Source organism: Gymnoscopelus microlampas, assembly GCF_963454915.1.
Source record: "Gymnoscopelus microlampas genome assembly, chromosome: 14".
In the NCBI taxonomy this organism is placed as follows: domain Eukaryota; kingdom Metazoa; phylum Chordata; class Actinopteri; order Myctophiformes; family Myctophidae; genus Gymnoscopelus; species Gymnoscopelus microlampas.
This window is the reverse complement of record NC_139951.1, coordinates 17,935,575-17,952,786: the sequence shown is the minus strand read 5'-3', so window position 1 is coordinate 17,952,786 and position 17,212 is coordinate 17,935,575. Positions and strand designations below refer to the sequence as shown.

General features: G+C 40.8%; 1 protein-coding gene across 3 annotated transcripts; it reads right to left on the bottom strand.

The window, feature by feature from the left end:
- Positions 1-1,836: 1,836 nt before the first annotated feature.
- Positions 1,837-11,919, bottom strand: mazb (MYC-associated zinc finger protein b (purine-binding transcription factor)). Of its 3 annotated transcripts, none has more exons than XM_084079013.1 (7): positions 11,036-11,919; positions 10,671-10,821; positions 9,791-10,233; positions 8,832-9,079; positions 8,213-8,276; positions 7,421-7,592; positions 1,837-4,443 (listed from the first exon to the last, which is right to left on the bottom strand). In XM_084079013.1, exons 1-7 carry the CDS (start codon positions 11,066-11,068, stop codon positions 4,106-4,108), a joined length of 1,449 nt encoding a protein of 482 aa, XP_083935139.1. In that variant the 5' UTR covers positions 11,069-11,919; the 3' UTR covers positions 1,837-4,105. The 3 variants fall into 3 exon arrangements, with proteins under 3 accessions (XP_083935139.1, XP_083935140.1, XP_083935141.1); XM_084079014.1 differs by having other exon boundaries at positions 8,255-8,276; XM_084079015.1 differs by having other exon boundaries at positions 10,127-10,233.
- Between the last annotated feature and the right edge of the window lie 5,293 nt (positions 11,920-17,212).

Genomic DNA, 17,212 nt, shown 5'->3' with positions numbered 1-17,212 from the left:
TTACTCAAGTACTCTACTTAAGTACAATTATCTTTACTTTACTGGAGTATTTCCAAGTTTCAGTACTTTTACTTCTACTCCACTAACACTACTACTTCACTAAGTCAATTTTGAATTCCGGACTTTTACTTGTAACAGAGTATTTCTACATTGTGGTATTGATACTTTTACTTAAGTAAAACAAATTAGTACTTTTTCCACCACTGCTAACCTACTACTATTTCCCTCACCAGACTATTTCCCGTCTCGGATCAGTAGGGTTTTACCATGAGTTATAGGTGAATACATGTAACCTTCATTTGACAGGGTCTTCAGAGACATTCATACATAGGCTAGACTAGGCTATATGCATTCATATAAAAATGCATGGATTTCTTGTAGTGATGAATTTTGAATGTTTTCTTTTTGCAAGGGTTTATGAAACATGTGACACTTACAACTATCCATTAGGAGGAGTAGTGACTAGTGAGCAAGTAAACATAGTGTTATATGTTTTCATAGAAGGCCCATGCATCATGTCACCTTGGCTCATACAATAAACATAAAATACAAAAATAACAGATGTGCAAGTATGTGCTTTGTTGAGGAAGAACATTACTCATTATGATTAGGCTATGATACATTGATATGCTATCTGTATATCCTTATTCGTTTAATTTAACCTGATCTCTCTTTCCCTTTGCTCTCAATTGACCTCACATAATACTACAAAATGATGGAGGCGCATGAAAAGGATTTCATCTACTTCTTCATGTGACAAATAAAACGGATTCTGATTTATGCATGGGAATTACTCACTATACCAAGAAACAGAAGCACAGCCTACTTGGCCAAAGCATGATTATGAAATAGGCTACCGATTGTCGTTGCTTTCATACAAAGCCTATTTAACAATAATTCCATGCATTCTCTGTATGTCCCAAAGTTGTTATTGGTCTGTGGGACACCTTCAGTCCCATTGACAGCACCCATACACCTTCAGTCCCATTGACAGCACCCATACACCTTCAGTACCATGGACAGCACCCATTCTTCCAGAGCTATTGTCCTCTTTGCGACAGATCATTTGTGACACTGGAATCAACACTGGAATCAAAGCAATAAGGTTTGTACCTATTATCCTGTGTTATGTGGCACTGACACTGGTAGAATGGATTGTTGGGTGAGCTTGTAGATCTGCTATTCCTGGGGAAAAGATATGGTGTAGAAGGAAACAAGAGCAGACCAAGTGCTGAGCAAATGGTTAACATCACTCCAAGGAAAACCCAACGATGTAATTGTGAGACGCAACTGTTACATTTGCACATTTACTGCCACTACCTGTGAATATTGTACCCCAGGAATGGTTGGCTGTTGAAGTGGATAACACAATTAGCACCCTGGACAAGGTCCTTTTTTTGTGCAACTGTCATTTCATAGAGCTTATTCTCTTACTAAAAGAACAGTGGCGTAGTTGGAAAAGCATTGAAGTTTTTGTAAAACAATGTGGTTCTTAAAACATTTTCATGCCAAGGACCCCCAAATACATATGTAGCCTACTTGGCCACGGACCCCCATCGGAAAATATTTTGTGCCAGGGACCCCATTAAGAGATTTGTATTATAAATACTAATTCATTCATGACTTCATTTAAGAATTTCAAAACTTTTCAGAAAACAGCAGATCTACAAGCTCACAACACATATCACTACGTGTTGTGAGCTTTTAAATAGTATATAGGGTTATAAAGTAGTGATTTTAATGTTATATTACCTGATTTAGAAACCCCATCAAGGGTTCCTGGGACCCCACTTTGAGAACCACTGAAGGAGGTGAACAACGGAACACGCAACACCCTGCCTGTTTCCTCATTTTACTTTTAATTGTCAAAATTACAAAATAATAACATGATCTCTACTTCATCTACAAAATAATAACATAATATTTATGACTGTGGTAAGCATCATTGACTTTTTTTTTGCTCTAACAACTGTTTATAGACATGCATACTGTTGAGAAATATAAAAATATAAATATAAATACATCCCATTAATATTCTTAATGAATCCATGACTAAGATTTAAAATATTTTAGAATAAAATAATTAAAATGCAGTTGAGTACAATAAGGCATTAAGATGTATCGCAAGAGCTGTACAGGATCCTAGAGTAGAGGTATTACTTTCTTTTAGTGTAATGCAGAAAACCTAAAAATACTTAATCACTACTTTTCTCAACAGGAAGATCAAAAAAAAAGAAAAAAAGAAAGAAAAAAAAAGAAAACAAAAGGAAAGAGTTCTACAAATTTTAAGATAACATACTGTACCAACACTTAACAAAAAAAAAATATTTGAAAAATGAAGCACTCCAGTACAGAACCAGGATCTGTTTAGACGAGCATATCAGGCGATGTTGTCAAACATTGGAACCTCCTGGATATACTTCTCAACCTGACCTATGACTTTATAAGCCCTTTTCTGACATCACACATCAATCACAATATAACAGGAAAAAAAAAAGAAAAAACAATCAAAGATACCCAAAGGACAAGTGATCGTTCCTCTCATGATTCATGGGGAGCGACATGACCCGCGTTTAAAACGCTATGTAGTACAGTATGCACTGTAAAATCCTGAGTGTTCATTTAACTCTGAATGTGTACAACTGTTGGTTACAGTTGTACACATTCAGAGTTAAATGAACACTCAGGATTTAACAGTGAATTGTTAACATGACTAAATCTAACTCATGAGTGTCACACATGGTACTGGTACATAAAAGAAAACAAAGGACTATGGCAATGACAGATAGTCAAATGAATGGCCAACAATGATACATTTCTTTTTGTATAAATCAACACTTGACTCTCTCAAATATCTTTGTTTTTACGACCAACTAACTTAATGGGACTGCTAAAACTTTCTTTTGTCATGACAGCTCCCTAATTATAAGTGTGACTTACTTAGCTTACTTTCATGCAAAAAGGTAGTTTTCAGGCGCAAGAAGAATTTGCTGGGTCAGAAGCTGAGCTGTTGGATAGCATAATGACATTTGTTGTTGTTTGTTAACCATGGCTGGACTCAAAGAGGAAGACGAGTTGTAAGACAATCTAAGAAACCTCAAATCTATTTTGACTTGCATCTTGAATTCCAAATCTTTTTGACCTTCACTGAATTAAATATAAACACGTTAAGTTGCCTCACACTCCTTAACATTTCTCTATTTTCTTTTTTGTGTCTTGAACCTTTAAGAAATAAATCCACAATAAGTCCCACAATTGTTTCTACAAACCACAATGTTGAATATGGTATTTTTCCCCAATTTAGAAACAGCCCTCCAGAGACTCAACAAACTAGTATTACAGTTCAAATGTGATTACTTTTATCAACAAATAAAAACTAGCAGGCTAACATGCTAGAACAGCCCTGACTGGTGCACATCAATCTATATTTATTTTCCTGTCCTCTGGTTTGTCTTATTAATTATATTTTTCCACGCTTTGTTATTTTTTGTTTAGTTTTTTTTTTAAACACAAGCCGTATGGATTTTCAATAAGTAAGCTGAAAAAATGGGGGTAAGATGAGAGCTGGTGTGAAATATACAGTACTTGGTGCATTTGCAGAGAGTAGCCATTGCCAGGATTGACAAGAAAGAGTAAGGAGAGAATGAACAAAGAGAGGGAGGAGAAATACAGTAGATGCTCACAATACCACAGTCCCGAAAACATCAGAGCACTCAGGAATATTTGGATGACAAACCTGACTTGTCGCTGTTACCGTCTATGAACCTGCCGTGGTCATCATAGTTCCTCTTGTCTTTACTTGAATGTCACATTAACACACAGTGTCTTCACTGCTCAAATGAACATAACTCTACCCCTTTACTCCTCCCTTGTACTGACACCTGCTAGTCATTGCTGCTCTTGGGGTAACACTGCCCTTGAGCGTTGATTAGTGATGATCTCACTCGATCCTAATCCTAACCGTCCCCATTTTGCAGGGAAATAACAAAACTAAACCCAGCCCAGCATCTAGCTAGCAACTTAAACCCCTCTCTAACTGTGCCCTCCCCCTCCACCCCACTCCTGTTTATGGGACTGAGGTTTATTATTGCTGAGCTTTCTACTGCTAACTCTGGGTCTGTGGGGCAGCAATGCTAGAGCAGTCTGTGACCAGCAGGTCCACCACTGTATTACCAGTGACATAGACAGTGGGCGCTGTCACCATGCTGCTCAGCGAGATGGAGCTGCTGGGCCCTGTGCTGGAGGTGATGGAGCTGGCCTGGCTGGTGCTGTGAGTGCCCATGTGGCCCTGGAGCTGGGTGGGTGTCTTGCAGTGTACGCCACACAGGTGGCACACGAGGATGCCACCAGAGGCTGTGCCGCCAAAGCCGCCCACACTGTCCTTCCACTCTTGGCCGTGGTGCTTCTGGGCATGGACACGAAGGTACGTCAGGGTGGTGAAGCCTGGTGGAGGAGGGGAGAGAAGGTGTTGAGTGTGGAAGTGAGAAAAAGGTGTCACAACAAAAGTGACAAAAGGCACGCACATCCTGTCCTGCTGGGCTGGGTGCTGGATCAAAAAATTTACATGAAATAACAATCAAATCTGCACACCAGCATGCTGCTCCCATCGTGGGGACCTCAGACCTTACGTAAGGTCTGAGGAAGAGCCTCCCGGCTCGAAACGCTACCTATAAAATGACCCACGATGGGAGCATGGACTGCTCCTCCGGGATTTAACACAGGTAGTGTAAATATTAGTTCTATAGCAAATGTTGAAAACAAACAATACCACAACATTATAGCTGCTCAAGCAGATATGTGTATGTTGGTGTCAAAGATTATGGTCACCTATTTAGGTCGTATTTTGGAAATAATTGCATCAAACGTGATCATGAAAGTCAACCAAAGAAGTTTTTTGTTATTCTTTTGGCATACGGAAGGGTTTTTAACTGTAATACCATACTGTTTTCAAACTTGTTAAAGTATTTAATCAATCAAAAGTAATGAAAGGTTGCCAATGTCATACACTGCTAAATGTATCCGTAGGTCCTCACTTCCAGCTTTAAAAAAAATAATAGTGCATCTCTGAACCAGTGTTTAAAGGAGGGAAGAGTAGTCTGTTTCCAATTAAGTAAAACAAGTCTTCTGGTTAAAAGAATGACATAAGTGATGCAATTTGACTGTTCGCTAGGCAGACGATCGTCCTCACACCGGACGGAAAACATGTCGTACAACTATCTCTCTCCACTGTACCTCATCAAATAAAGGCTCAGAAAAAGAACCTCCAAAATAAATACATAAATAAATAAACAAGCAAGCACAAATGTGCTATCGATATACACACCTTAGCTCTGAGCTGGTCAAATGAGGCAAAAACATCTGCTATGTATTTAAATGTGACTATAGGGTTCTCACCCCAGACCAAGAAGGAGTCACTAAAGTGAGGGACGCAAACTGATGATTTGCCATATTTGAGGCACAGAGTGAGCTAGCCTGCCAGCCGAGTGTTACCACACCTGAGCCCATACACAGTACATAGAGACTGATGGGCTATGGAAGTGTGGTGCGATAGACAATGCCGAATACAACAAAGCTGGGAGTGATGTTGGCAGGCAGGCTGCATCAGCCTCCATCTGGACCCAGGAAGGGGCCAAATCGTTGGCATACGTTGGAAGCCAGTATGCCAAAGCTATCAGGTTACCTGCCCAATAGTATAATTGGATGTGATAAAGCCATACCACCCACTGATCTCTGTCTTTGTAAAAAGAAATCCTTCAAATACGAGGCGGTTTCTTAGTCAAAATAAAGTGAGAGATGATGTTATTGAGATGTGTTTTGGGCAATTCTGCCTGCTAATGAGAAAGAAAACAAAGACCATTTGTTGAAGGTCACTTTGGTGACAACTCTATTGGTAATGTATGTGGAAAGATCATTGAAATATGCTGCTTAAATGATACAGTGGTCAGTGACATCAGTGAAAACCTCATACTGTCTGAGCACCCAAAATGTAATCATTGTGCATGTGTAAGCAAATGAACAAAGAACATTCACTGCTACAACATGACTTTATTGAACTGTTTAATATACTTGGCAAGGTACATGCTCTGTTATTCATCAGGGAACCACTACCAACAGCAACCAACAGAGACATAAGTTTAGCAGGCTTCTCTGAGCCTATCTACAACTGCTGTAGCTGAACTACATTTCAATCTGTTCTGGGGATGCAGACACCTCTTGAAAGCGGATGGCCACCATCCAAACAAGTTCAGGGTAAAGCTACTAATGGGAAATATTATATTTGTCCTCCATCATCCACCCAACCTCTGCTTTGATACTCCCCATTGTGACACACCACAGTCCCAGTCCCAGCAGCAATCTTTACCCCACAGGAAGGACACGGTAGCACAACAAGGACCCAGCATCAACCATGATGCTGTACCGCAGCCACGCGGCAGTAGTGAATGGAATGACCTTCTACAGACACACCCTCAGTCATAGTCTCTTCCTTATCGCCTTTATTCTTGTTTTCCCTCCCTCACCCAACCCTCATTTGGAGTTCACTGATAGGAGGGAACAACTAGTAAAGACTGGCATTAAACTTATTCCCCGAGCAATTCCCTCTGTCCAACCCAGCCCGAAAGCCCCATTATGCTCAAAACGGCTTAATCGACTTCCCCCTCCGCTGTAACTCCCCAGAAACCACCACGACCTACACCCCACAGAGTCTATGGCACCATGATTGCTGATAGCGATGCTAAAAAAAAGAGGATATTTTCAGGGTCCCTGCTGCGGTAGATTTATTATTATCCTCCACAATATGCTCGGACCGAGGACAAATCCAGCTGGCTCCCTATCACCTCTAAGAGATCCAATTGTGCCTGCAACCCTTCCCATTCTTGTTGTGACTAGCAAAAGACTAAACATGGTGCACTCAACTCGTACTGCAAATCTTTCTAACTTGATATCTATTCCCTGTCAGCGACTATCTGTTTTAGATGCAGCTAGTACTATAAACCTAACTCTGTTCAATGATCTCTAGCAAAGAAATGCTAGAGATTATATTATATTATAGTTAATTATTAATCTTATTTACTTATAAACCTGGATAGACTTGAATCTTTAATAGCATTGCAACACTTATGGAGGCATGTCTGTGAGGGTCTTTGAGACAGTCAGTGAGAAAAAAGTGTAGGTGAAATTGGCACTATCTACTCACAAAGGTTTAGCTGTATAAAAGTCGACTTGGGTATAAATATCTTGAGCTGCCCCTAACTTTCAGGGGGCAGCCCTATCAATTTGTCTTTAGGCTACTGCTATTCAGTAATACAAGCCACGCTATCATAACAACTAAACATAGTTTCTTGTATTTAAGGATGAGTTAAATATGCATTACTTTTCATAGAGACTCCCCAAGATGATACTAAATGTCATTTGTACTTACTGCGGTTACAGAGATGACAGGCATGGTGCTGGGACTGGTTGTGTACCCTCATATGATCTGTGATGTAAGCAGCAGATAGGAGCTTGCCACAGATGTGACAGGGGACCTTCTCCTCGTGGCGAATCATGTGGGCACGCAGGCGGTCCTTTGTAGCAAAGCTAGATTCACAGGTCTAAATGAGAACGTGATAAATGGCAGATTAATTAAACGCAGAACAGATAGACCTTGAAAAATGTCTTAGACTCAATAAAGTAACACACGAAAAATGCCTGCACAGAGTAGAGATTGTTTGGCATAAAGTCATATTCTGCATTTGATTATATCGTTTTTAGTTGAAATGCTTAAAATCATATGCCAAAAGGTTAATTGAAACAATTGCAAACAAGTACTAACAGTAATTTTCAATTCTATCCATCTCTACAAGACCCATTGAGAGCTTGGAAACTCACAAAAAAGGATTATCGAATGTCATTATATACTCAGAAACAAGTTTCTATGTTGAAGCAGGCAACAGTTACGACAAATTAAAATAATAACCTGAATGATCTCTTATCCTGATTATGAAAAAGCTAAATAGCTTAATATCAATATGTTAATATTCATATTCTGAAGATTAATTTGTTGATTTATAAAAGGGATGAACCTAAATTAGACATTAGCCACAATATCAACTTCTATCAGGGATACTGTGTGCATGTTAGTGCAGGCGTTGCTAATCTTATGGGGGCAAAGAACACATTTGCTAAATGAGTATTATTACTGTTATCATTATCAGGTAACTAAGTAAAGTACCGGACACTTGAAGGGTCGCTCAGAAGAGTGCACCTGTCTTACATGACTGTTGAGATGATCAGGCCTGCGGGAAAGAGGACACACAATCTGTTAGATAAAAGTTGCAAAAGTAAAAAATCTTTCATCTGCACACAATGGATTAGCAAGGAAAGGATATAAACTAGCTGATACATTGGTTGATGCGGTAACAATGTAACGACATAGGCATGAATAATGCTTAATTGACACACTCACAGAAAACAGCCAATCTACAAGCAATGCAATGCGTTGTGAGCTTGTAGATTGGCTATTTTCGGTGAGTGACACCGCTATATGACAAAGTATAAATCAGGCTTCAGTGTGAAGACACTTCCGACTGAGACACATCTTTAGAAATCAGATTTGAATCACATTTCAAACCACTTAGGAAAGTGGTTCGAATCTGATGAACAAAAAATCTGTTTCCATTAGTTTTTCTGCTGTTCAGACTTCATAAAACCAACCCATTTGTAATCTGGAAAGGCAGAAATCGGATTTGGGCTGCCAGTATGAATATGAACACAGCCTTACACTGATTCAGGTCCTGCAGAAAATGGCAATGAACATGAGAAAGCGTTCCCAGTCTGTTTCATAGCTTCACCTGGAGAACGCCTTGGCACAGTGGGGGCAGACGTAGGGTTTTTCCACCCCTCCCTGGTGGGAGCGGACATGGTGACTCATACGGTCCTTCCTCTTGAAGCGCTGCTGGCAGATCGGACAGGAGAAGGGCTTCTCATCCGAATGTGACAGGCGGTGGCGGTTGAGGTGGTAAACATCGCGGAAGGCCTTCCCGCACGTCTCACAGGCATGGTTCTTCCTCACTGGGTTAGGATTGGGATTTGCTGGTCGCTGAGGCAGACAAAGACAGGGAAAGGGAGACTCAAGCTACATGGTTTTGATAGGTAGGGACTACTCTAGTACAGTGGTTCCCAAAACGGTGTGCCGTGAGGCAAGCCCAGGCTATTTCGCACGGATGTAAGGCATGCCTTGAGATTTTGACTTGCCCCGTGGTGTGCCTTGGGCACGAAAAGTTTGAAAACCACTGCTCTAGTAGCGTACATTTATTCTTATATTTCTTATCTCCTGCTGAAACCATGCAAGTCCACAATGATAATTTTCCTGATGTTTACGTGTAATTGTTTCCTGAAATATTGTGCTCTATTGTAAGATATTATCCAACAGTTGTTTGTTTCTCATGTCATGGGAAACACTTCCCAATAGATGCAAGTCTTTTTCTATCTCTGAGAGCATGCAGGGGAGTTTGAGGGGCTTCTAGCACAGTGCTTCGCAAACTCAGGACCTGGGGACTGATGATGGACCTTAGATCTTAAAGATGGGCCCTTGAACTTGGTTGGTTGAACTCAGTTAATGTATCAAGAAATATAAAAAAAATGTTTTTAAATAAAAAGGTTAGTTTCAATTCAAGTGATCGAGGGCAAAAAAAAAACAATCATTGTGGTCGTTCCCCTGAGAGTCCAAGCGGTTTGTGACACAGTGTGCTAGAGGTTTGCTCTTACGTTGGGGCCAGACGACAGCCATCTCCACAAGGCCCTGACCCACCTGTACTGTCGCCCCAGTAGTGGCCATGACGACAGCAGCAGGAGGCGGAACAAGGGGGTTAACACTAGCCACTATGCCCGTCATGGCAACCCCTTGGCCATCCTGACTACCCATGGGAGGAGGCTGAGGCTGCTGGACCCCCGCCAGCACGCCGGGAGGGGCTAGAGGGGGAGGCACGGAGAGGTGGAGAAGAGAGAGGGGAATCGTTTGCCTCTCCATCCTCCCTCCTGCCCCAACCGTCATCACCGATGGGGCTGCCGCCGCCACCACCACCTGGCCATCTGCTCCCTCCTTTGCCCCCTCCGCCTGCTCTCTGGCCCTGTCCTTCATTCGTACCCCGGTGTGAACCGACTGATGACGACGCAGGTTGTAGTTGTTCTTGAACTGCTTGTTGCAGATGGCACAGATGTGGGGGACACGTGCCGGCCGAGACGCTGGCTTCACTGCACCGTCGGCGGGCAACGACACCAGGAGGGGAAGAAGGGAAGGAATTGAGAGAGAGAGGTGGGAAAGAAAATGATTGTTAGAAATGTTAGTCTTGAAGGAGGTAATTTCACAACAGTGTCAAATGTGACATATTGACCAGTGGTTCTCAAAGTGGGGTCCAGGGACCATCTGGGTTCTTTGAGGGCGGTTCCAAATGGACCCCAGCCTTACAGGTCTGTAACCCTGAGCGTGTAACAAATGGAACCAAATGGGTCCGCAAGGCCAGGGTCTGTATGGTTCCATTTTGTACACATTCAAGAGTTATGGGGGAGGTCGTTGAAATTAAAAGGTTTGAGAACCACTCTACTAGCTAGACAACAAAGACATGTTCACAAAGGGAATTGTTGTTATCATTTCACATCCAAATCCACATGTTAGGGCTACCATTCCTCACCAGGTGTAGGATCTTCATTGAGAGCAGCAGTGTCCACCGTTGAGGGAGGCTGTGCTATGTGTTCTGTGGGTGGGGTCTGGGGAGAACTCGTATGCACTGGCATGAGCTCTGATTGGAGGCTCCCCTCCACTTGGTTTTGGGTGGGAGTATTCTGGAGAAGTAAACACAAGGCCATCATCACCCAAATGTAAATAGAAGTCACTGTCTGCCATTGTCTCTTGAGGTGGTGGCACTTTTTTAGTATAACACAAGATGATGCTGAAGGTATATAAGGACTACTGGACAGAGGCGATCATAGGCCCTGCGGCCAGAAAATGCGACCATAAACAGATCTACTACTGCAATTGTTTCTTGTTAAGGCCTACCTGGAAGAGAAAATTGCTCCAAGCAGCATCCATTTTGCACCAAAGCGATGGAGATTATAAAAGTCAGCTAGTCCTGATTGAGATAGACGAGTGAGCCGTTCGCATTCTTTTGATCGCCCCACCGACGATTATACTCGCCTATTACTGCAGCAAAAACGACGAGCTTCTGGGGGTTTTCTTGAAAAAATAACTTGAATGAATTTGTTTGCAAAAATATGTTGTTTTCTCATTGAGGTAGATCTATTCTATCAATTAAAATGCACGCAGCTGTTTGACTGCAGCCAGTAGTGGAGCTAGTGGCCCGGGGTAACAATAATGGCCTATTTCTCTTTGACTTTGGTTTCTTTAGTTTAATTGATCAAAGATCAATTATACAGAAATGCATATATATTTATATATATAGCAACAACAAAAATATATTTCAAATCAAACAAATCGCACATGATCAGTTTTATGTTTTTTTTTTAGCTGTAAACGTAATACATTCTACGTGAAATTATAAAATGCATTTTTTTTACGCACAACTATAAGTATCACAGGAGCTTAAATACACCGCATCTGATAAGATCTGATCTGATTTTAATTTATGAATCTATTTTCTCCTGATCCCCCCACCCCCCCAATAGGCCAATCGGGTGTTTTGTCGAAGCCTCGCTGTTGGATTCAAGCCGTGACCCGGGCAGGGAGCGCTCTCCGCGGGCCGCAGCCTTTCGCTCCACCTCGGCGGTTGGATGGCGAGGAGGATGTCATCTTTCTTTTTTTATCGCTCGCTCTCCCTCCTCCTCCTCCTCCCTCCCTGTCCTGTTTCTTCCTTTTCTTTTTTAATTCCTCTTTCTTCTCTCCCCCTCCTCTCCTTTTTTCTCCTCGCCACCGCTATGTCCCACTCGCTCTTAAAGGGATAGGGTTTCTCTCTTTGGACAACCCCCCCCCCTTTTCTCTCTCTCATTTCCGTCTCTCTCAATGGTAACCGCAACGCGCGTCCCAAAACACACCCGCCCCCATTTTTTTTCGCGGACTGCTCGCCTCCAGCGGTTCTTGTATTATTGTGTTTTTACTGAGAATGAGGTTAGAAATAAGTTAGGCATAGTTTTACCGAGGTTACGTTTAGGAATAAGGTTAAGTTTAGGCATAGTTTACTCTTACGTTTAGGAATACCAGGTGGCGATCGTTCCGAGGTCGCCGGATTTGACTCGGGGTGACTGTGTTTTGGGGCGAGCGTTTTGGTATTCTGGGATCCAAGCCTCTTCCTTCCTTGGGATTTGTCGGCCGACAGAAAATGCAGCAGCGCCAGCAGCAGGCAGCGTTGGTGGAGATAAATAGAACAGTACTGGTGACTCAAAGAGGGGTCCGGGGACCCCCCAGGGGTCCTTGAGGGGGGGGGGGGGCTAAATTAGCTACAGCATCACAATCACTTTAACCCCCTTTAACCTTATTTTAATACTTTGGCTATTCCAAAAAATATCAGTACAAGCTCATTATGCACTTTTGAGCTAGGTAGTGCACATTTTTTTTCTTTTTTTTAAAAACTTTCTAAGTTTTGAAAAATCTTGAAGAAAAAAAAATGTTTTTTTTTTGGGGGGGGGGGGGGGGGGGGTCTTTATTTTTACGCAAAACTCCTCTGACTATGAGGGGTCCCTGGCACAAAATAATTTCAGATATATAGCCAATGGGTACCCCGCGGCCTATTAAATAGCCTACACAACAATTAGAGGGTCCTTCAAGAAAATGTTTGAGAACCACTGAAATAGAATAGCACTAGGCTAGAGCAGCATTCCCATCCCACCGTCACCGTGTAGGGAAGGGAACATAGTCGGGAAACGACGAAAATGACATAATGACAGTGTTGCCAGATTGTGCAGAGAAATAAGCAACCAGGTCTATGAAAACAAGCCCAAAAGAAGCCACATGAGCACTCTAACGCTATATACATCTACAAGCTCACAACGCGTATCTACAAGCTCACAATGCGACGCTTTGTGAGCTTATAGAGCTGTTATTTTCGAAGAAAAATTAAAATTTAGGAACATTTTCGTATCCACAAAATCTTGTATGGGGGTCTCTGGCACATAATATTTCAGAAGGTTGGTCTACATATTAATTTGGGGGTCCGGTCCTTGACATGAAAATGTTTGAGAATCACTGGTTTAAACTACATTAGGAAGCAAGCCCAAATAAACAACTACACTTTTGAAAAAAGCCCTAAAAACCGCAATCCGCAACTACCAATAATTTACAAGCAACTTAACAGAAAAAAATGCCAAAAGTCGCTTATAATAAGCGGACATGGCAACACTGGATCAGAGCCTCTTCCTTCCTTGGGATTACTTTTTTGAATGAATTGTTTTACGCAAACCTCTTCTGAGGGGTACCTGGCACAACATTATATCAGATAGCCTAGGGGTCCGTGGCCTATTAAATAGCCTATACAACAATTAGGGGATCCTTCAAGAAAATGATTGAAAACCTCTGAAATAGAATCACTAGGCTAGAGCATAGACTGTATAAATGGCTAGAGCAGCATTCCCATCCCACCGTGTGGGGAACCAGTGTTGCCATATTTTGTGAGAGAAATAAGCAACCAGGTCTAGGAAAACAAGCCCAATAGAAGCAATAGGCCACATGAGCTCTTTTAAACCGTACAAGCTCACAACGCGTCGTGTTGCAACGCGTTGTGAGCTTGTAGATCTGCTATTTTCAAAAACTCTTGCTATAAAATGTGGAATATTTGGAATATTTTTTAAACATTCTAACAACACAAATGCTCCCTGGCAAAACATTTTCATGAAAATATTTGAGAACCACTGGATTAAATAATAATTAAAACATTTGGAAGCAAGCCAAAATAAGCAACTACACTTTAGAAATAAGCCCAACAAACCACAACCCGCAACAACCAATTATTTCAAGGAACTTTACAGAAAAAGAAGCCCAAAGTCGCTTATAATAAGCTGACATGGCAACGCTGACGACAATGACATAATGACATTCCATTAATAACGGCGAGCGACAGTACGCTACGCATCTTAAAGGGTAGTGGCACAGATTCTCTCCAGTAAGCCTTATAATGATGATGTCAGAGACAGATGATAAACACAGGACAGTAAGCACAAGAAAGACACACTGTCAAAGAAAGCCACAATAATTTAAAGGAGTAGTTACCCAAAAAATGACTTATTTTCTATCAATTACACACCCCATTAAGCCTTGAATTCATGGAGATTTGTTTTTAGTTTTTGTCGCATTCCTAAGTCAATAATTTGATAACTGACGACTCAGAGTTGGAGACTCAAAGAGAGACTCAAAGAGTCTCTTGTCCTGCCAGAGAAACTCAAAGAGTCTCCTACTGACCAATGAACTGGTCATCACATCATTGGCTTAGGAATGCAACAAAAACAAATCTCCATGAATTCAAGGCTTCATGAGGTGTGTAATTGATAGAAAAAAAAAAAAAAAATTTGGGTGAACTACTCCTTAACTACATGAAGTTAGTGCCTACTAAATATGTATACTAAATTTGTACCTGCTCAAAGTTGTTTTTGTTTTTAACTGTGCAATAGACAACAAAATACAGTAGATAATGATAACCTGCTTAGGCTAAGTTATATTTCCTAATAACCAATATATATATATATATATATGGTTAAATTATGTGATATGATTACTATACAAGGCATTAAAATGATAAAGACACATTCACATGTGTTAATATCAATTTATTATCATTTTGAATTACTTTAAATTACCCTTCTTTTTTTCCCCCCAATACATCTTTAAAGACCATCATTTCCACTCCTCCTCAAGCTTGGAATTGCTTGATTTGAATATTCAATACGATTAAAGATTTGTTTGTTTTTTAACCCCAAATGTCCCCCCTCTGCAAAACACAAACATTTTGTCCACACAGATGAGTCAGCGTCATTACTTATCCTTCACCCAATTTAACCACTTAAACCCCATATGGTTGCTCAGGGCTCTCTTATAGGGTCTTTTCAGTTTAAAGACCCTAGTCTTGCAAAATAGCAGATCGACAAGCTCATAACGCGTTGCAACGCGTTATGAGCTTGTCGATCGGCTATGTTCTGCAAAAGCTTTACCCACAATAAGGATGCTGGGGTTTAGGTGGTTAACATGTGACACAACTGGGATTTCCCTGCTCTAACCACAGTCCCCTGGCCTTTCCCCCCCTTTTGAAACCGAGAACAGTCCAATCCTCACAGGAGAGATGAGCAAACGTGTTGCCATTGTGAAACCTACCTCTTCACACCATCAAATAGCCACTCCTAATAGTTTATATGAGCTTATGCATGCACTGAGATTCCAACCAAGCATAAAGTATTAGGTTGTAAACAGGGAATTGTCTTGAGCTGGTGTTTTCATTTCAAAAAGGTACATTATTCCAGCCAAGAGCCCCATTTCAAGTAAACGGCAGCCTTGCAGGAAGGAGTGAGGGGGAGAGAGAACCTTCAGGCCTCAGAATCATGGGCAGCATCATCATGCTCATGAATCATTGATTGACCTCTATTTAAAAAATAGACAGGCTGCTCCGGTCACTGCCACAAGAGGGCGCACGTTCACAGCAGCTCACTGAGGGGCCAAGTCCCTTTCCCCAGTCTAAAAACACCCCCCCCCCCAGTTCAGTTGGTTGCACTGCTGGCCTCCTCCTTGTCCCTGCTCTTCATGCTTCTTTGAGAGGTTCAGCGTGAGCTCAAGTAGTAGAACAATTAACTTATTTCTCAGTTGAAAAGAAAAGGAAACCCGTCACTTTCATTCTAGTATAGGCAGCATTTTAACAAAACAAAAACAATAATAATAATAATTTAAAAAAAGGATTGTACAGAGGAGGAGGAAGGGTTCAAAGTTCACCTGAACCGATGTTGCCTCTTTTGAATATTTCATGTTGCTTTTCAGTGAGGTGTCCTACCATTGTAGAAGGGTCACAAGTGTCAATAAAATTACGTTTTGTTGTCTACAAAAGTGGCAATATAACTAGACCGTATACCGCTCAACACACACACACATACATAAATCCTTCACAATTATTAATAATCCCTTATTAATAATCATTAATTCCTGTAACCCACCCCGTACCTGACGATGCAATATTCTTTTTAATCAACTATTATTTGATTTTTTACAACCTTCCAACCCCATGGTCAAAAGTGGGCCTCTTCTTATGAGAGTATGAAAAATGTGAACATGATTACAACAACAATTACATCAGGATTGGTCATGGTAATATTGACACCTATAGAAAATGCAGTTGGCTTTGTTGCTCTAAATCTGGAATTCAATACTCATTTGAATATATCAAAATTACTATCATCCTCTTTGTTACTATATAAAACCAATTACTTTCATTTGGATTTTTCATTTCCCATAAATATTTACAATAAAAGGTCAAAAATGTGGGACAGGTGATTTTTAGATGCCAGTGAAACTTGGACAGGTAACTATTACCGTACATTTCAGATGCGTTTGGTCATGTTTACAAATGTTTTGTACATTTATCTCATGCATTGCAGTGACTTCCATAGACACTATGTTGTTTAGATATGCAATATGTCAGGGAATGCCATAAAGCTTTTTTCTTTTTTTCCATGTCTTTTGTACATGTCCACACAAATGTTTCTTGTCATTTCAGGGTGCTTTTTTTTTTTTTTTTTTTTTTAATGGAGCAGTGTCTCTTGCCTTTACAAACATTCGGTGTATTTAGGTTTATACCATAATAATTATCTTGCAGTCGTCAAATCAAAATCTTAATGGCACGACATCCCTTTAAGTACCCCTTAAAGGCATCGGTGATGTTCCAAGCAACTTTTTTTGGTCTTTTTTTCTTTTACTTTTTACACTTAATACAAAAATCAACAAAACATCAAATAACAGTTGTAAATCAATAATAATAATAATTAAAAAAAAAATCCAATCCACAGCCATATCTCTGAACAGAGACTAAAGCATCCCATGTTTTGTTTTTTTTATTCTTCCCTGTTACGAGTGCTTGCTAGATATATCTGGACACCACACACTACATACAGTACATACACAATGCAAAGGACTCATCTATACTTCAAACTGTCCTCTCTCTTTCTCCATTCCATCACAGAATATCATAGAAGAAGACATGGCTATATGACTACCCTGTCGCTTTGCAACTGTAGGAAGAAAATAAAGAAAAAA